Here is a 19,476-nt window from a genome sequence, read left to right on the forward strand (position 1 = left end):
AGTAAAATGATTTTAGTTATTGGATCTAATTCTTTTTTTTTTTTTTCCAGAAAAAGCCTGTTTTCCTGAACATTCTGTGGAGTTTTAATTATGAATTGTGGCTAAAAATAAGTTATTTATAAAACAGTTACAGAACAAACCCTATGTAAACACACGCTGTTTACTTCCTGTTGAATTATCTGCGTGGGCTTTTCTAGTCTCTGGTTTAAATTCCTCTGAAACATTTTTGAAACATAATCTGTAATTTTCTTAATTGATTTTAATCCAGAGAGGGAAGTTTTGTTCTCAGCAGGATTTGTGCGGCCTGGCCTACATCTGACCGTCAGCGTTCAAATCAAATGATGATCAGAGGAGAATCCCTGTGATGCTACGTGCTGATTGGCTGATTCTGCGGAGCCCGCCCCTCTCCCCCCTCCTGTGCGATAACAGATAAATAAGCCAGACTAATGTCAGCCTCCCACAGCTCCACCGTTCTACAGCTCCGTCCATCTAGACCGTGGATGTTCTGCTGGTGCTGAAGCGGGTTCGGGTTCACGATGGACTTTTGTCTCTCGGCTGATTATCACTTCATCGGTCCTCAGAGGTCAGTCCACTCCTCATCTACCACTAGAGCGGCAGCAGAACCGGGTTTAGAACCTAGAACACCCGGTTCTGTTCTGGAGCTTGTTTGTTGTTGTTTTTAATGGAGTCACGGAGGAGCAGCGGGAGTTGTTACTGACATGAAAACCAAAACATCAGTAAATAAAACAAATATCAGACTAAAGAATCACGGACTGATTATTTACTAGACAACCTTGCATTTGTTTTTAATTTTGTGTTTTTATGACTTAATAATAATTCTGTTTTCTTTTGCTGGTTTTATCTTGGCGACACTTTTCATAAATTAGAAATCAACAAAAAAAAAACTCATCAAATGGATTTTTTCCCCATTCAGATAAAAGTAAACAAACTCCAATTATTCCCTTCAGCAGTGATCAGATCTGGAGTTTCTCCTATTTTCCTGCTGCTGGTTTCATCCCTCACTTTTCTTCCTCCTCAGCCTCCTGGACTCCTCCTCCTCCTCAGGTGCAGATGAGGCTCAGTCTCCCACCTCCATCCTGGACTCCTCACCCATCAGTCCTTCCTTCTCCCTGGGCTCCACTCCTGCTCTCAGCCCCCCACAGCCATTCTTCATCTTTCCCAGCCCACTCTCCTCCTCCTCCTATGGCCTCCTCTGTGGAGGTCTGACTCCAGACTCCTCAACAGGACGCGGACCCAGTGGAGGAAGCATCAGCAGCAGAACCTCAGAGTCGCAGTCTGACTTTTGTTCCTCAAAGGTGAGAAACTTTACAGTCAGTTCATCAGTTCAGTCTCAATCCATTCATTCATTCCTTTGGTGGTTCAGTGAGTCAGTCATTTATTCAGCAAGTAATCAAATGAATCTTCTAGGATTTCTAATTGGGCACATTTGTCTTTTCAGGTGGACTCCATCTTCAGAGGGGACTACCTGACCTCCATGAGGCCCTTGGGGTCCAAGCGTCTGTGTCTGGTCTGCGGAGACTTTGCATCTGGGTTTCATTACGGCGTGGCGTCCTGCGAGGCCTGCAAGGCATTCTTCAAGAGGACCATCCAGGGTGAGCAGGAGCTGGTGTGTGTGTGTGTGTGTGTGTGTGTGTGTAGGGGGAGGGGGGGGGGGTGTCAGGAGATCCTGAGATCTTTAAATCAGATCAATAACTCAGACATTTGTTATTGATGAGTGTGTGAATTCATGAGCTCACTTCTTCATGAGAACATCTTTTAATCCTGGAGTCAAACTACAAACAGGAAGTAACGATTTGTCTCGTATCTACAGCGTCTGAGCTGACGGCCATTCAGGAATACTAGCGCTGCTTTAAAGATGATGTGCCAGCTGTGTTTTTGACTTCCTGTTTCTGGTTACCAAGGCAACATCGAGTACAGCTGCCCAGTGATGAACACGTGCGAGATCACCAAACGGAGGAGGAAGGCCTGTCAGGCCTGCCGCTTCCAGAAGTGTCTCCGAGTCGGAATGATGAGGGAGGGTACGTGCCTCTGAATCTGCTCTAGAATTCCCGATCCAGTTCTGTTTAGAATCCCGATCCAGTCTGAACTGGTTCTGGATGAATGATTCTCCAGACTTTCTGAAAGAGTTCTTCTTTGAACTTGAATTTCCTGGACGGCTCTTAAAGTTGACGGTCAACGAACCAACACAAACACATTCCTAGTTCTGGTTCTGGTTGTCCCTGGTTCCGGACTAAAGCTGAGAGACGAACTGTTCTGGGGAACTGTTTAGGAACCAGAACCGAGGACCAGACCTTCAGCCGCAGGTAAACCTTCCCTCTATGTTTCAGGTGTTCGTTTGGACCGGGTCAGAGGGGGCCGCCAGAAATACAAAAGGCGGGTAGAGACAGGAGTTCTGTGCTCCAAGGCCCACTACAGCTCCTCTGGCAGCACCAGTGAGTTCCTTCTCATGTTTTTGATGGTGTCCATTCCAGCTGGACCTCCTGGTTCTGACCCGTCTGTCCCTCTTTCAGGAAACAAGCTCATCTCCCATTTGCTGCAGACAGAACCCGGCTCCCTGGCTGCCAACCATGACGCCTCCACCGACGGTAGCCTACGGACCCTGCTGACCCTCTGTGACCTCCTGAACCGAGAGCTGCTGGTTCTGATCGGCTGGGCCAAGCAGATCCCAGGTACTCACAGACCCAGACGGCGTCTTCTCCAGAAACTAGAACTCCCATTCAGGCTCGGAGACGGCAGAACTACCTCCAGACACAAATCAAACCCGAGTCTCACCCGTCTACCCCTCCTCCAGGTTTCTCTGACCTCTCATTGGTGGATCAGATGTCCCTGCTGCAGAGTGGCTGGATGGAGGCGCTGCTGGTGGGCGTGGCCTGGCGTTCCCAGAGCGCAGCAGGGGAGGAGCTTGTGTTTGCTGGAAACCTGCATCTAAGTGAGGCTCAGTGTCGAGCTGCGGGATTGGCCGACGTGTACGAGGCGGTGCGACACCTGACAGTCCGTTACCAGGGGATGAAGCTGCGTCTTGAGGAGGCGGTGACTCTGAAGGCCTTGGCACTCGCCAACTCCGGTACCAGTTTAATCCGGTTCTGTAGCTTTAGAATCGCAACCCCAATACTAATTCAGCAGCAGGGGACAAAATTCTGGTTAAACAGAAACCAAGTCACTCATTTGGACCAAGAAGAACCCAGTTTCACAGATTAACATGAGCATCTTGATCTGATCCGGTTAAAAATCCAGATTATTAATCAGGTGGGTTATAGCTGAGCAACATCTGGAACATTTAGGCCCAGAATTAGACTAGCTGAGTGAACAGCAGGGGGCGGTAGAGCAACACAACCTGGTGTTTATGGGCTTTATTCATAAAGTTTCAGGATTAAATTACCAAAAAAAAAAAAAAGTCAATATTCTGACATTCAGCGACAAAGGAACTCAACTTGCAGGATTAACACCTTAAATTTACTGAGATCTCCAAATCTTAAACTTGCAATAAAAAGCTAAATATTTCAGATTAAAGTTGTGAGGGCATGAAGGATGAGGCATTCAGGGACCGTGGTACATTATGACTCTGCACACCGTAACTAGCTGTTAGACCAACAATTCTGGTAAAATTAGGACTTTAGTCAATAAATATTAAAGTTTTGCTAATCTGGATTTTGTTTAGTAAATGAAAGGTTTAAACATCCGATTTGGATATTTTTCCATAAATGTTGATTGAATTTTCTCTGGTTTGTGAGATTATTGATCAGAGATTACAGACGAAGTCTGGTCCGTCTCTCACAGTCTGAGCCTCAGATCAATACAGCCTATTGATCGACGAGCCGTTTGGGTTTCACACAATAGAAGAACTTCAACCTTGACCTTATTTTGTCTTCATCTGTCTGGTTTCCAGAACCAAAACCGGGTCACCTAACCTGTTCTACTTTAACGTGTTTAAAACTATAAATAAAACTTTATTTCCAGCCTAACATCACCTGAAGAACTAACGGACCCGTTTGGCTCTGTCCGTCAGATACCGACCCGGTGGACTGTCCTGACGCGTTGCAGCGGTTCCGGGATGGGCTCCACGAGGCGCTGCAGGACTACGAGTTGTCCCGCAGGGAGCAGCACCGGACGGGCCGCCTGCTGATGAGCCTCCCGCTCCTGAGACAGACCGCAGACAGAACCGTGCAGAACCTCCTGTGGCTGCAGCGTCAGCGCCGCATCCCGCTCCACAAACTGCTGCTGGAGATGCTCGATGCAAAGGCGTGAGCTCTTCCCGTCTGCAGGGGAACCAGAACAGCCCATCGCATTAAAGGTTCTGATCGAGACATCTACCTCCTCAGAGATACAACCCAAACCCGGTTCTTCGACAGGAATCCACTTTCATTTGATCTTTGTAGCCAAAGGACACGTGGCGCCGCAGCGATGCGCCAGACCAACACAGAGGGAACCGGGTTCTGGACTGAGAGTCCCATCAGCTCTGGATCAGGAGACGATGCTTAAGATCCAGTTTGGTTCTGGTCAGTTATGACCTGGAGCTGCAGGTCGTGTGTTTAAAGAACCAGAACCAGTGTCCATGATGAAGTTCATCCAGCTGGATGAAGATGAGGGTCCAGTTAGTGAGGAACTAAAGGGACTGAAAGCCCAGTTCAGCAGAACCAAACAGAACCGACTGTTTTAATTCAGGATTAATCCAAATGTATGTATTTGATCTGGGAGAGAAAAGCCGACCCGTTTTACTGAACCGGTTTTCTATGAGTGGTTCTGATGGATCAGACCCAATGGGCCGTTCGCTAAGCCACGCCCCCCTTATGTTTGTCAGATGCTTGTACCCAGAACGCCACTCGTGTTCCGTGTGTGGGAGGAAACCCACGAAGGCGCGGGGAGAACAGGCTAATGTCAGGCCGCTGGGACTCAAACCCGCAACCTTCCCTGCAGCTTCTGCATTTCACCTGTTGGAGGGGCGGGGCTAAAAGAAAGGGAAGTTAGGATTTTAATGATGTTGTTTAACATTTCTATTTGAGTTTAGTGTTTTGTTAACGAACACGGGCTGGTTTGGTTTAGACGACTGTAACTCGGTCTTAACTGGGGTGAGAGAGTGCAGGAGCTCGTCTGCAGCTTGTGCAAACCGCCTTCCTAGAAGGGAGAAGGAAATATGATCATGTGACACCGATCCTGGCAGATCTGCACTGGTTACCGGTCGTTTTTAGAGTGCGTTTAAAAATTCTTTTATTGGTTTTTAAGGCATTGAACGGGATGGCACCAGAATATTTATCTGACTTGTTACAGCCATATATAACTGTGTGTGGTGTTTATTTTAAATGCTTTTATTACGATTCTTAGTGGGCTTCCTAAACCTATTTTGGCGTGGCTTTTTCTGTCTTATTACTCACAGCAGCAAGTAAACGTCACGTAAAACGTTGCCTCGTGTTTCTGCGTGCTGCCGTTTACGTGTTTTATGATCACAGCAATTAACCGACTAAGCTGTATTTCATTTTTAAGCAATGGTTGATCAATTGTCAGATCACACATAAAAAGCACTTTGGATTGCTGTTATCAGTCTCACCGAGACGGATCTCAGACAGATCCTGAGACGCTCCTGCCTGACATTTTTATTTTATTCACGGAAATAAATCAGACTAGTGATTTCTCTTGGCGTTCAGTTTATACATTCAAACAGCACAGCACTCTATTTAAACTACTTACGTGTAAATCTGTTATTTGTCCATCCATCCATCCATTTTCATCGCTTATCCGGAGTCGGGTTTCTGGGGCGGTAGCGTCGAGAGTCCCAGACTTCCCTCTTCCCAGCCGCCTGAGCCAACTCCTCTGGGGGAATCCCAAGGGGTTCCTTGGCCAGGTCCGGTAAGAAGTCCGCTCCGACAGCTTCTGGCGTTTTTAAAAAGTATCCCAGGGGCACGGTAAGGGTCGGAGATGTTTAGTCTATTTAATTTCTGACTATATAAAACGATTTCTTCGGTTTTAAAGTGTGAAGTAAAGTCCGACGAAGTAAAATCCAAGCCGATCCCGTTCACTTTGTTTACAATTGTTGCCTGCCAACATGGCATCTACTCTCTGAGAGTCACGTGACGTCCGGACCTCTATACATCTACCTAGTCGTTCGCTCCGCTCAGAGTCACCATACGCTTCTAGTCCCCGCAACTAGGCTCTAAACAAGAGGAGACGGGGCTTTTTCGGTAGCAGGCCCGAAATTATGGAATGATCTTCCATTATCTGTGCGACTCTCCACGTCAGCAGAGGTTTTTCAGAAGGCGCTGAAGACCCATTATTATAATCTGGCTTTTTACTCGTTAACTGATGTTTTGCATTTTGCTGTTTTTATTATTTGGTTTCCATTTATTCTTTGTTTTTATCTTTTTTTTAGTTTACTCTTGTTCAGCACCTTGGTGACATAAGATATGTCTGTAAAGTGCTTTTATAAATAAAAGGTGATGATGATGATGATCTTAGGTGTGTTCTTGCTGTGTCGTATTTCTAATTCCATGCTGTAGTTCTTTTTTAAAACACAGAACAGTTTTGTTACCTGCTGCAAACGCAACAGGTAACAAAACTGTTCTGCGTTTTAAAAAAGAACCACAGCATGGATGAGGATGATGGTCGCCATGATGACGGTTAGATTCAGACAAAAACCAGTGAAGAATAAAACTTTTACACAAAACCCTTTTTTGGTGTGTTTAATTTGAAGCTGGTTTATCAATCCCACAAATAAATAAAACAACCAAGAAAATGTTGACAAACGTTTAGAAAAACACAGAATCCAGTTATTCTGGGACCGAGTTGGTCTTCGCTCCAAACCGATTCAAATCTTCTGAATTATGAACAAGTTCAGCGAAACCGAGTTGTTATTTTAGAGGAACATAAAAACGGTTTTCAGGAAGTCCGTTTTACATTTAAACTAAAAACTTTGTCTCTATTTTCGGTTTCTGAGAACAAAAAAAACGAACTTTAGTGTTTTTGTGATTAAACAGAATAATCTGGATTATTATTCGGCTGCAGCTCGACATGAGGATGGACTCGCTCTTCCCAGTTTCGTAGATTAGTCTGACGAGACGCTCGACCGGTGGGTGCAGGCCTACAGAGCAGGAAGCTGATTGGCTGAAACGTTCAGCTTCACTCACACAAAATAAAAAAATAAATAGTGTAGAAAGGTTCTAGCTTTAGAAAACAATCGTACAGGAAAGGAAAAAGATCCTGAGAGATTTGTAAGGAAAGTTATAAAAAGGAGCTTCGCGGCTTCGCTCGGACCTCCTGACCCGGCTGGTTCTGTAAAGTTCGAACGTTTAGTCAGCTTCCTTAAAGCTGCCGCTTCGGATTCTGATGAAATCGCGTCCGAAACGATTCAGGACTTCAGCAAACGCCGCCTCGGTGGCAACCATGGCAACACAATCACGCTGGTTTTACCTCTCGCGTCGGTTCGTAGCCCTCCGGTCTCGGTGCTGCGATCAGAAGCTGGTCTCGTTCATGTGCGGTTTGGGACTGGCTGCTGCGCCGGTACCGGTGCCATCTGGACTTGCTGGGCTCTCAAGTGGTGAGGAGGAGGATGATGAAGATAGGGACGGTGGGGGTGGTGACGCTGCGGCAGATCGGCGAGGTGCTGCTGGAGTCGACGAGCGGGTTGGGCTAGTTGCAGTAGAGGCGGGGCTTGTTGGGGAAGTGGGAGGCGCCCTGCGGTGTGATGAAGAGGAGGCTAACGGTGAAGAGGACGGAGGTGGGGGGGTTCCAGGTGAGTGACGAACTCCAGGGGACACGGTGAAGCTGGTGGGGGTCCTGAGGTGGAGCCTGGACTCCAAATCACTGCACACAGCGACACTCCGCCTCACGCCCTCCGACCACGGCGAAGCACCAAACCCGGAGCTCACAGTGACCTCTGACCCCTTGGCCAGCTCCTGGCAGCGCTCCACAAAGCTGCCCCTGCGCACAGACCCCGTGTCTCTGTCCCGGTCCGGGTGGTGTCTGAGAGGGCGAGGGCTGGCGTTCCGGACGTGGGCAGAGCCAGAGAGGCCGGGCCCAGCTGAGAGGCCGCTGTCTCGACCCGGTTTAGTGAGGGGGACTGGGGGCGGAGCCTGACGGGGAAGGCTGCCGCAGAGAGAAATGGACGAACCCAAAGCTCCAGCGGCCCCTTGTCCTCCTGCTGGCTGGACCCGATCGGACCGGAACCCATCGCTGAGCTGAGAGTGAAGGCTGCAGAGACAGGAAATGACATCACATGGCTGCATGTAAAACCCTCAAGGCACAAATTAGACTTGTACCTGCAGGTGGACGCTCTCGGGGTGCTGTCAGGTGTTCGGGTCAGAGCCAGGTCACACTGGTCTAACAGTTCTAGAAGTTCCTCCTCCGTTGGCCCGCCCAGCGCTGTCAGAACAAAACCACAACCATCAGTCAGCCATCGACCAATCACACGAGTCCAAAGGGGCCCATGGTCAATTATCCCAACCTCTGATGTCCACCTTCCCGGCTATCTCCATGGCGGTCGTCAGGTCCCACATCTGGATGCTGCCGTTGCTATGGCCACTGAACAGGTAGCGGCGTGGCCGCGATCCGATTCGACTAGAACCCTCACACTCGTGGACCATGAAGGCCGTGATGGACGTCCCGTCCACCGAGCGCACCTCGCACACCCTGAAAGGAGGGCGATGAAATTAACTAGTTTAATAGCTGACCTGCACGGTCGGCAGCGCTGTTACTGACTGAGGAGGTTGCAGGTTTGAATCCCAACCACAGCCTGTCTGTGCGGAGTTAGCATGTTCTTCCCGTGTGTGGGATTTCTCTGGTTTCCAGGTTAACTGGAGACTAAACGGTCCCTCGGTGATGGACTGAACACCCCTCTGTGGTGTCTCCCACCGCGGACGAAGACAGACACCAGCTCCCACAGACCGTCCTCAGGACCAAGTGGTAACAAAAAGAGACTTGGACCTGTCTGAGGAGCGTGTCCCTCACCTCTTCCCGTTGGACGACAGCCTGACGTAGAGTTTATCCGTATCGGGAACAACCCTCTGAATGAAAACCTGCTGGTCATCTCTCTCCCCGTATGGACCTGGAACACACGATTAACCCGAAACTGAATTCAAGAGTCTTGGTGAGATCCCCCCGCTGCTCTGGTTCTGGTTTCCCGTTACCGATCTCGGTCCCGGCGCTGCAGCCTCCATGTCCATCTATGTCGTCCAGGCTGAGGATCTTGAAGGAGGTGAGCGGCGTCGATCCTGGCTGGGTGGAGATCATCCCTCTGAAGCGAGTGACGGTCCACGTGCGGACGTGGTTGTTGTCTGCACAAACTGAGACGCAAACGGGAACGTCAGCCGCTGCCGGCGGGGAGAGCCTCGGGCCCAAATCTAAACGGGTGTAAAATGGCTTCTACTGGTATCTCAGCGGTTATCTAGGACCCATACCTGAGATGAGGTGTTTCTCTGACAGCATGATCTTGGTGACCGGGCTGCGATGGACCGAGAAGGTCTGGAACAGCTGAGGTCCAGAACCAACCGTCTCTGGATGTTGAACGATGACACGGACCGTCCCAGAACTGGTCCCGTAAGCGATCTCAATCCAGTTCCCACTGTCACCTGAACACATCCGGCTGTTACCAGGGTCGTCACGGTGTGAAAGTGTCACCTCACGGTTATTGTGACCAAAATTATCACGGTGTTCGGTATTATCGCGGTATTTTTTTAAACGTGTTACATTTTCAGACAACTACATAAATCCTGTATATCAGGAAAATTTTGTCCTCAGTTTGTGTCTAAATTTTGCCTAAAATGTGTTATTTTGTAATTATGTTGTTTATTTGTTTACATTTTTCCCCTTTAGTCTTTAAAATACCAATATTTGCCCATAACTTCTTATTTATTGTCTGTTTGATGTCATCATTTTAAAATATTAGATCAGATGATACTCAGTACTCAAGTAGCCTTCTAATCAGATACTTTTTTACCCTTACTTGAGTAATAAACCCTATATCAGGAGAATATTGTCCTCGGTTCGTGTCCTTCCAGTGAGCTTTGCAGATGTGGGAAAATGTCATCAGGCAGTAATCTTTGTTAAATTCATAATTATTCTCGGAGAGAGACCAACTCTTATCTGCCCCTGGGAGCCCCGTAATGCATAGCGTCATTTCAACATGGCGGTGTCCGCGACACGGTTTATATGCAGGTAGCGGCGCTGCGGCTGCTTTATATAGCGACTCGTTGCATTCTCCCTCAACCCAAATCCTCGGATCACGCATTTTAGCTAAAGCGCTAACGTTAGCTTGCCTTGCGTTGACTGTAGAGTTGTGGGTGATGGTCACGCTGATGTGTCATGAGATTTGAAGCGTTGCTGCCTTTCACAGACACTTTTTCTGCACGTGCTGCAAACAGGATAGCCGTCTTCTATCAGCTGTCCCTCGGCATTCTTCAAATATCCAAAAAACGCCCGTACTTCCCACTTTGTCTTCTTTGAGGGATAATAAATGTCCTGAGCGCTGCCGTCTCCTCCTTTGGCCATTATTTCAGCTTTAGCTTCAAGAAAGTTTTGGTTGTAAACAACAAAGTGCGCATGTGCCGCCGGCAACTTCAGCAGATGATACGGTGGCTGGTAAGGGTCACCGCGCCTACACCGCAGCCACGCTAATCCACCGAGATAATATAGTTTTTTAAAACAAGACGGTTATTATTATTGTCAACTTTTTTAACCGGGGTTTACCGCTACACCGGTTACCGTGACAACCCTAGCTGTTAGTGAGGCTTCGTTAAACTTGTCCTTTGATTTGGCTCTCTAAGCTCAGCCGAGTCCTGACTGGTGTCTCCTTCAGCCAGAGCAGAACCAGCTGACCAGTGCTCTACTCGCTTACTGGTTTTGGGAGTCAGGTAAACGCTGAGGGCGGTGATGGCGTCTTCAGTTGGGTCTCTGTAGAGCTCAGTCACTAGCAGGTCGTTGTCCTTCATCCTCAGAGGAAACTTCTGAACATCTGACCAACAAAAAACACACAAACGTCCAAAACTGCAGCAGTTTACAGAAAACAAGGTGCTGGTCTTCAGGTGGAGCTTCTCACCGATGTAGTAGATGGACCCGTTGTTGCAGCCCAGGATGAGGAAGGAGCCGGCGGTGTCGTAGCTGCTGATGGGAACCACGTCCTGGTTCTGCAGAAAGACCAGAACCAGACCGGGTCAGAGACAAACCACAACGCTCCGCGGCCTCGTTTGACCTCAGATCTAAAGCTTGTTAGGAGGAACCCTTCCTGTGATGAGAAATGATAAAAGACCTGCAGTGTGGCACCTTCCTGAGTCAGAGGACTTCGACTGGTGATGATGTTGATGATGATGAAGGCCTCTGGTTCTTTTTAATGAAATGTTTTTGGGTAAAAGATCTGAAACCTTCACAATTTACTACAAAATGCAAAAATTCAGCTAAAACAGAAACATGCTTCAGGTTAAAGAGTTTAATGTTCTGATGTCAATTTCCTTTGTTTTCTATATTTGTTTTGTAACACACACACACACACACACACGTGACCCAAGTGTTACTCTCCCCACCTGCCAGTGTTTGGTGACGGCGTTCCAAACCCCGACCTTCCCTGTGTGACTGGTGGCGATCAGCTGATTACCAACGAAGAACAGTGCCTCAGCCGGCACATTCAGGCTGAACACACCTGCAGGACCAACAGAACATCAGATCGCAGGTAACTATCAGATCCAATCAGAACCCTGAATCACCCGGCTCTGTCCTACTACCCCCCCCCCCCCATCGTACCGATTTCATTCCCATTCCCGTCTGGACAAATGGTCCACAGGATGATCTCTGTCACCGAGGCAACAGCCACCATCTTGTCGTTGTCCCCTAGTGACCCTCCCATCACTCTGGCGTTGAGAGCGACTCTGTCGATCACGCAGTCGAGGCGAGGGGAGGTGAAGACCTGCTGCCACCCGGTCGACTCCTTCACTCTGAAACGGGAGGAAACGGCCGTGACTGAAGCGGATACAGGGAAACATCCGCATTTCCACTAAGAGAACACTAACCCATAAACAGCCAATCAGAGGCTGGTTCTGATCACTAATAATCCACCTTTAATCCTGAAAGCTGGACTTAATCTGACAGGTTTACCTGTAGCAGACAACAAACTGAGCGTACGCCACGGCGATCCAGTTATGATGCCCACAGATGATCCGAACCAGGCCGGAATCCGACGACCCACCTGCGCACACCTCAGAGACCTCAGCGTGGGCCAGAACCGCTCACAGACCTTAACCAGAAAAAAGAATCGCGTTACCTGCTGATGATCTCTCCTCCGTGCTGATCCTTCCCAACATCCCAGAGATCCCTAGGTTGGGCGGCATCGTGTTGCTGCGTCGGACCGGTACACGCTCCCCTGATACAGCCCGACCCGCCACGAACTGCGATCCAGCCACACTGTGGCGGTTCCGCCGCTTCACTGGGTAAACTGAGACGACACACCGTCACTTCAGACGCTGAACTGGAGCTCTGCTGAAGGTCAACTGGGAGGACAGGTGTCCTACCTGGTGGAGGCAGGTAACCGTTGAACAGAACGTTTCCACAGGAGGACCGGTCCAATTCGTCACACAGCTGCAGCTTGCGAACTAAATAATGCAAAGAAATAATACTGATCATTTTAAACGGATAAAAACTCCCGATCCAGACCAGAACTCCTAAGAACCAAAGCTGCCCTCGCAGGAGGAGGCAACACGGTTGCCATGGAGACTAACAGTAAACTAGCCAGAGGGAAGAAAGCATACCAACTTTATTTATAAAGCACATTTAAAAACGGCATGGCAGCAGACCAAAGTGCTGTACAGGATAAAAAGTAAAAACACTAGAAAACAAGACACCGTCAACAATAAAATACACAACAAGGCAGATAATCACGGTCAATAAAAAGACACAGTAAAATAATAAAAGTCAGGGATTTAAAAATGCCTGGTCGAAAAAGTGAGCCTTAAGCAGCGACTTGAACCGGAGGAGGGATGGTGCCAGCCTCACTGAAAGAGGAAGAGCATTCCAGAGCGTAGACAAAAGCACGCTGCCTCCGCGTTTTCTATTTCATTGTTGGAACGCGAAGCAGCAGGCGATCAGCAGACCTCAACGCCCGGTTTGGCACATAACGAGTCACAAGATCCGACAGGTAATCCGGAGCCAGACCACTCAGGGCCTTAAAAACAAAAGTCAGGATTTTAAACTTGACTCTGAAGTTTACGGGTAGCCAGTGGAGCTGCGTCAGTACAGGTGTGATGTGGTCTCTTCTAGGGGTGTTTGTTAAAAACCTGGCTGCCGCGTTCTGTACCACCTGAAGCCTGTTGAGAGCGGAGGCAGGTAAACCAATTAAAATGGAATTTGCATAATCCAGTCGGGAGATGATAAAAGCATGGATTACGGATTCACGGTTGCACGGCTCCAGTTTGTGCAGAACTCTGTGGCTAGGTTCCTGACAGGCACTAGATGTCGAGAGCACATTACCCCAGTGCTGACTGCTCTGCACTGGCTCCCGGTGCAATATCGGGCTAAGTTTAAAATCTTAACTCTCGTTTATAAGGCCCTCCAGGGCAGTGCCCCCTCGTACATTACTGCACTTTTGCAGAGGTATGCTCCGTCTCGGTCTCTTCACTCAGCCGAGCAGGAACTTCTGGTTGTCCCCCGGTCGAAATATCGATCGAGGGGTTGTCGTGCTTTTCCTGATCTGGCTCCAACTCTGTGGAACGAATTGCCACTGAGCATTAGGCAGGCACCGTCCCTTCAAGTCTTTAAGTCTCGTTTAAAGACTCATTTTTATTTGATTGCGTTTTAGCGCTAGGGTTCTTTTAATTGCCCTGACATCATGGTTTTAACTATTCTTCTTTTGAACCCAGATGCTTGATTTTATTTTGTCCAACATTTATTTTTGATCGATTAGTCTTATTCCGATATCTCTCTTTATCTGTAATAGTGTTTGCTTGATATTTTATGATTTTATGTTTTTATCCTGCTTTTATGCCCATGTACTGGGAATGTTTTTCCTTTAATGATGTTGTTCAGCACCTTGGGCTTCCGATAATGTTGTAGAAGGTGCGATACAAATAAAATTTGATTGATTGATTCCAGGTGCGCTCGTTTCAGGAAGCGAACTAGTCTGCGCAGCACTGCGTTAATCTGAGGGCCCATGGAAAAGTGTGTATCCAGTTTCACCCCCAGGTTGGTAACACACTGCTTGAGGTCACATGGGAGAGTGGCCAAATCAGAAGATACGTGTGTGGTTTTGTTAGGGGTCATGAGGAGTTCCTCAGACTTGGAATCACTCAGCTTCAGGAAATTGTTGACAAGCCAAACCCTCACTTCAGCCAAGCATTGGTCCAGAAGAGAGAGGGAGCCTGAATTGTTCAAAGCCAGGTAGATCTGGCAATCATCTGCATAAATATGATAGCCCAGGCCATAGAAAGGAAGCTGAGACTGTAGAACATTCGAGTGTTGCTTTTGTTCTGGCACCAGAACCTTTTCAGAGGATTCAATTTATTTTAGTTTGCAGCAAATGAAAAGAATCTAAAATTTGAGTTTTTGTAAACAAAATAAAACCCGTCATGAACCAGAACCAGTAGTTAAGAGATCCCTGGTCCTTCAGAGTTCAGATCCATGTTTTCTGGAACATTTTTGTGATATAAGAAAACAAAAATCTGTTTTTTATAAATGACACAGAAATGAGACGGATGATCAGAAACGTGATTTCAGATTATAAATGTTGGGTTCGATTTAATTCACGTCCAGTGGAGGATTAGCAGTAAAACACGGTGGTTCTGTCATGGATTTGGACAAAAAGCTGATCACGATTCTGCTGAGCATCATCGATCTCCACCTGATGCACCTGGATTTAAAAACAAGAGACTGGACTTGGATCAGCTCCACCAGAACCAGAAGCTCAAAGTGACTGAAACAGGATGGGACGGTTCTGGTTAGCCTGGCCTGCCAGACTCCTCCTCTGTTTAATTCTGCACAGACAGGAACTGGGAACGCTCCTATTCAAATAACCCCGCCCCCTGAGAATTCTAACCGAGCCAATCAGCGCTGAGCAGCGTACGTCACACACCACAACGCCGAGTTCGCTGCAGCTCCTTCCTCTGTTCTAAATGACTCGAATGTCTTTAAAACCACAACAAGTAGAAGCGCTAAAAACATTTCGTCTATAAAAAAAAAGATGTTTGCGCCATCGCCAGACGCCCTTTTTTCTTTTCTTTTTTTTACTACAGCTAAAAAACTACAGCGTTGCGCGGTACAGTCGCCATTTCTGTCTTTTTTCTGATTGATTATTTTTAAGCTGCCTAGTCCCGCCCCTATTGTGCCTCTCTACCTGTGAGTAACCAGACTCTTTCTCTGTGCAGAACTAAACAGAGGACGAGTCTGGCAGGCCAGGCCAGGTTCTGATAGCCAACAGAACCAACAGCCTAAAACACCTAAACACAACTGAACTTTTCCTGAAAGCTAAAGAAATAACATAACGTTAAAAAAAAAGCTTCTAGAATTTGAAATCCTTCATAAACATCATTCTGACAGTAAGCGTCAGCTTCCGACTTCCTGTGTCTCACCCAGCGGCGTGATGCCGTAGAACTCGGCCTCGTGAATGAGCATGTGTACGTTGATGGAGCGGGGATATAGCTCTTTGGTTCGAAGGAAGTTGAGGATAGGAGCGAATAGGGAGGGGTCCCGGTCGATGAAGATCTACGAAGATCAAAACCAACATCAGATTAAACCGTCATTAGATTAGAGTTATAATCCAGGATGGGTGAACTCACAGCTCCAGTTTCATCCTTTAGAGTCGAGATGCGCCCACTCAGAAGACTGGTGACATAAACACAACATCAACATCACACTGGTTCCAGAGACAAAATCTTTACAGGAGATCAAACATCAGCGGTGAGGAAGTAACATCTGCAACATCTGCTGCTGCCTCCCATTAAAGAACATCACCATCCATCTTCAGCACACCAAACTGAAGCGTGCACGCTTTTGTTCATCGAGTCTTAAAATGCATCATCTGTATAAAAGCAGCAACACCTCACAACGGTGTCTTCGGTAACTAACAAAAACCATAAAGTGTGAGTCATGACTCACCTGGAGAAGAAGGAGTCAGGAACCCAGGTGAGCGTCTGTCGGGATGTGCAGAACCTGGAGACAAACATCAGAGTTTAGACTTTAAATAAACACTCCAGGGATCAAACGTCAGAGATGAGCAATAACTCATTCATAACCAACACATGGTTCTGATGGATGACCCGGTCTGAGGCCTGGTTCAGTAAAATCAGATGACTCGGTATGTCTCTTGATCCAGATCATCGGTACCTACGACCTCAATGACAGCGCTAACCATCTTAGCTAGCATTGTCGGACACACATTTTTGGACTAAACATCGTTATACTTTTATTATTTTACCATTTGATTCACATAATCTGTTACATTTATTATTAAATTTATATTTAACTAAGTCTAAAAAGAGTTGTCTATTAAATTAAAATCAAAGTAATAAGAATATCTGGTTGGTAAATAATGGCTAGCTACGCACTGCACAGATCAGTGAACTACGAACTGAGTTTGACCCTTTAAATCCGGGTTAAAGCTGCTAGAAACAGTGAAAGTGAAATACTGTGTTTATTTGGCTTTGGTGAATCATTTTATCTCAGTTTTCTGGACTTTAATTGGTAAAATCACTGATTAACACTGTACGTCCGATAACGGATGCCGTTGTGTTAGCATGGAGCGCGCATTGTGTTTTAGCTGAAACTTCCCGGAAGCCTCACCTTTTCCCACCGACGTTCAGGTGGATGATGTCTCCGCTCCTTACCGGAGTACACATCCTCTGAGAACACGGAGACCCAGAAAACCCCTGAGAAATAGTGATTTAATCCATATTTTTGGAAAGAATCAGCTTCCGGTCAGTTTAGACACGGCTTCCTGTCAAACAGACGGAAGAAGAGAGTAAAGCCTGGAACAGATCAGAGAAGAAGAGGAGTAAAAGAGAAAACCCGGATCGGATCACCACACCGGATCTGGAACCTGCAAAAGGAACTAGTCACATATAAGTATAGCCTTGTCTGTTTTAATCAGGGATTTCTCTAAAATAATTTATGTCAATATATTTGTTTTATTAAAATAATTGAATTGTCATTCTTAATCCACATCATATTACAGTCTCAAACTTATACAGAAAACATTTGAGTGGTTAATTTTTGCAGTAGTCTTTAATAAAAAATAAGAATATCTTAAAAAAACAATAACATTTTACAACAGACAACACCAACTGAAGCTGTAAATCCCACGGACAGTGAACGCAGCATTCTGAGTTTACTGCGTCAATAAAACCTTTTTTGTGAAAGCCAGATGAAAGAAATGCATCCCATAATTTTGAAGGATATCCAGTGTTGTTTTAGTGGAACGCTTCTCTTCCCCCTCGCGTGTCTTATCTTCCTCCTCTCTGCTGGACTCTTCCTCCCATTCTGCAAGAAGGCGGAGGAAACTCCAGCGGCACGGCTAAAAGCAGCACTTTTAGCACGGCTAAAAGCAGCAGATACATCTAAAACACTTCCAAAAATACTTCTTTATCCAAACATGTGATTCTACTCATGTTTAATGATCAAAACTTTCACTCTGATGAAGTATAGATAATTAATCTTATAATTTTGGCAAATTACTATATTCATAAGAAAAAATGGTCTGGAAAAAAATCCCTTTTAGATAATTTTAAAGAAACTGATCTTAAACTCTATGTGGCCTCCATAGAAAAAATGGGCAATAAGAAGTTAACAAAAACGATTAGACCAGGGGCGTGTCCAGGGAGTGGGCTGGGGTAGCACATGCCACCCTTGGAATCTGATTGGCCACCCCAGGTGCCAACACACTAATTTACTTTTAACTCGTTCACTGCCAGCCGTTTCCTGATCGCTAACGGCCTTCGCTGCCAGCATTTCTCACCGTTTTTACTGTTTTTTTAAGAGTGACAGAACGTTGCGTGCTAGGATTATGTTGATGCCAAAACAACCAAAACAAAGCGGAGACTCACCTCTTACATCAGGAAGAAGCCGCGTGTTTCGAGCGTTATCCGTTCTTTCATAATCCGTTGTTGAATTGTGATCGGCAGACGCTTTTCCGGTTCGCGCCTCGCTTTTTTTACAGGAACGGCCCAAAACGATCTCCTAATACATGGATGGTCTGCTTCCTGATCATGTGACGTGTGACGTATGCGGATGAAGATCAGCTTCAGGGCTGAGATGTTTGTTCTCTCAGCGCGGCTCGTTCTGATGTTCAAACAGTAAAAAAATGCAAATGACGACTTTAGTCGTCAATGGCAGTGAATGAGTTAAATAGGCTTTTCATTGTCCACAAAAGGCTTGGGGGTAAAACAAAAAAAAAAAGCATAACCATTGGTGCCACCCATGCACAAAGTTGTGCCTCACCTGGGCCACCCCATTTTAAAAGATCTGGACACGCCCCTGGATTAGACTATTAAAATCCTTCAGGTTTATCTCTTCTGGTTAAGCAAACCCCCCTTCCTCTTTTCTTTGTTTCCTATATGATTGTGTGTCGTTTTGTTCACTAAGACATCATTGTACAATCATGTGTGTGAACATGATTTTGAATCTTGAACTGACATGATGATTAATAAAAAAAACAAACATCGGAAACACTTCCAGTTTCAACCTGATCATTACTCATCCAGTCCGCCCTCACAGGAGGGACGTTGTCTTTATTCATTTTGACCTGCTTTAATATGTTTTTATCCTAATGATGTATTTAACATTGTAATAATATTTAGTTGTTTTACAATTTTTGAATTATTGTCTACTAACTGATAATGATTGTCCTTCCAACAATAAATAAGTGAAATACAAACCAAAGAATGTCTCTGAGTTTCAAAATCTCAGATTAAAGAGAAAGTCACCCCCAAATCTACTTTTTTTTTGCTGATAAACTATGTAAATGAGTGTCTGATCGTACTATAGACAGATGCCATCAATAATTTGGCGCTGTGGTGCATCTTTGTTAAAATATAAATATTCTGCCTTAAACTGTCAGTATTGCACCCCCTTCAGGTAAAAACTCTGCACTGCATTTTAATTTAAATCTGCCATTGTTATTGGCTAAGAAGTATCAAATGACATCATCTGGTACCATATGACATCGCAATGTCATTGTGAACCTGTATTTGTGTGTATTTGTTAGCAGCTCCGCCCTCTCAGTCTGCTTGGCAACAGCATTTGTTGCATTTTTCAAACAGGAAGTGGGAGTGGAGTAATACTTTGGCAGGGAGTGACTTAATTTTTATTTAAATATAAACATCCCCCAGATCATCATCCTCTGTCAACCTCTCTGTTCCTTGTATTTCGTGAAAGGCGCTCATAAATAAAATGCATTATTATTATCATTATTATTGTTATTATTATTACCATCATTATTTTTGTTATAATTATGATTATTATCATTATCATTATGATTATTATTATCATTATTATTATTGT

General features: G+C 46.1%; 2 protein-coding genes across 3 annotated transcripts; one reads left to right on the forward strand and one right to left on the reverse strand.

Moving 5' to 3' along the window:
* The first annotated feature begins 458 nt into the window (after positions 1 to 458).
* On the forward strand, positions 459 to 6,462 carry esrrd (estrogen-related receptor delta). Of its 2 annotated transcripts, XM_015950828.3 has the most exons (8): positions 459 to 583; positions 1,040 to 1,316; positions 1,460 to 1,613; positions 1,923 to 2,039; positions 2,349 to 2,453; positions 2,532 to 2,690; positions 2,813 to 3,085; positions 4,028 to 6,462. In XM_015950828.3, exons 1-8 carry the CDS (start codon positions 537 to 539, stop codon positions 4,264 to 4,266), a joined length of 1,371 nt encoding a protein of 456 aa, XP_015806314.1. In that variant the 5' UTR covers positions 459 to 536; the 3' UTR covers positions 4,267 to 6,462. The 2 variants fall into 2 exon arrangements, with proteins under 2 accessions (XP_015806314.1, XP_015806313.1); XM_015950827.3 differs by having other exon boundaries at positions 2,349 to 2,690.
* Positions 6,463 to 6,677: 215 nt separating this feature from the next.
* On the reverse strand, positions 6,678 to 16,949 carry shkbp1 (SH3KBP1 binding protein 1). Its single transcript, XM_015950826.3, has 17 exons — positions 16,762 to 16,949; positions 16,078 to 16,131; positions 15,759 to 15,804; positions 15,552 to 15,684; positions 12,504 to 12,584; positions 12,257 to 12,427; positions 12,091 to 12,181; positions 11,740 to 11,930; positions 11,523 to 11,638; positions 11,042 to 11,129; positions 10,841 to 10,957; positions 9,405 to 9,575; positions 9,135 to 9,290; positions 8,956 to 9,052; positions 8,453 to 8,637; positions 8,268 to 8,370; positions 6,678 to 8,199 (listed from the first exon to the last, which is right to left on the reverse strand). The coding sequence occupies exons 1-17, from the start codon at positions 16,815 to 16,817 to the stop codon at positions 7,461 to 7,463; spliced, it is 2,595 nt and encodes an 864-aa protein (XP_015806312.1). The 5' UTR covers positions 16,818 to 16,949; the 3' UTR covers positions 6,678 to 7,460.
* Positions 16,950 to 19,476: the final 2,527 nt, after the last annotated feature.

This window comes from Nothobranchius furzeri, chromosome 13 (assembly GCF_043380555.1).
Source record: "Nothobranchius furzeri strain GRZ-AD chromosome 13, NfurGRZ-RIMD1, whole genome shotgun sequence".
Taxonomy (NCBI): Eukaryota; Metazoa; Chordata; class Actinopteri; order Cyprinodontiformes; family Nothobranchiidae; genus Nothobranchius; species Nothobranchius furzeri.

Bases quoted from the DNA above. Each gene is read 5' to 3' on its own strand.
- shkbp1 (XM_015950826.3), bottom strand. From the start codon at position 16,817: ATGTGTACTCCGGTAAGGAGCGGAGACATCATCCACCTGAACGTCGGT. The intron at 15,685-15,758 runs GTGAGTTCACCC...TGATCTTCGTAG, and splicing joins TAAAGGATGAAACTGGAGCT to ATCTTCATCGACCGGGACCC. The intron at 9,053-9,134 runs GTAACGGGAAAC...CGTGTGTTCCAG, and splicing joins CAGCGCCGGGACCGAGATCG to GTCCATACGGGGAGAGAGAT.
- esrrd (XM_015950827.3), top strand. From the start codon at position 537: ATGGACTTTTGTCTCTCGGCTGATTATCACTTCATCGGTCCTCAGAG. The intron at 2,040-2,348 runs GTACGTGCCTCT...TCTATGTTTCAG, and splicing joins AGTCGGAATGATGAGGGAGG to GTGTTCGTTTGGACCGGGTC. The intron at 3,086-4,027 runs GTACCAGTTTAA...TCTGTCCGTCAG, and splicing joins CTTGGCACTCGCCAACTCCG to ATACCGACCCGGTGGACTGT.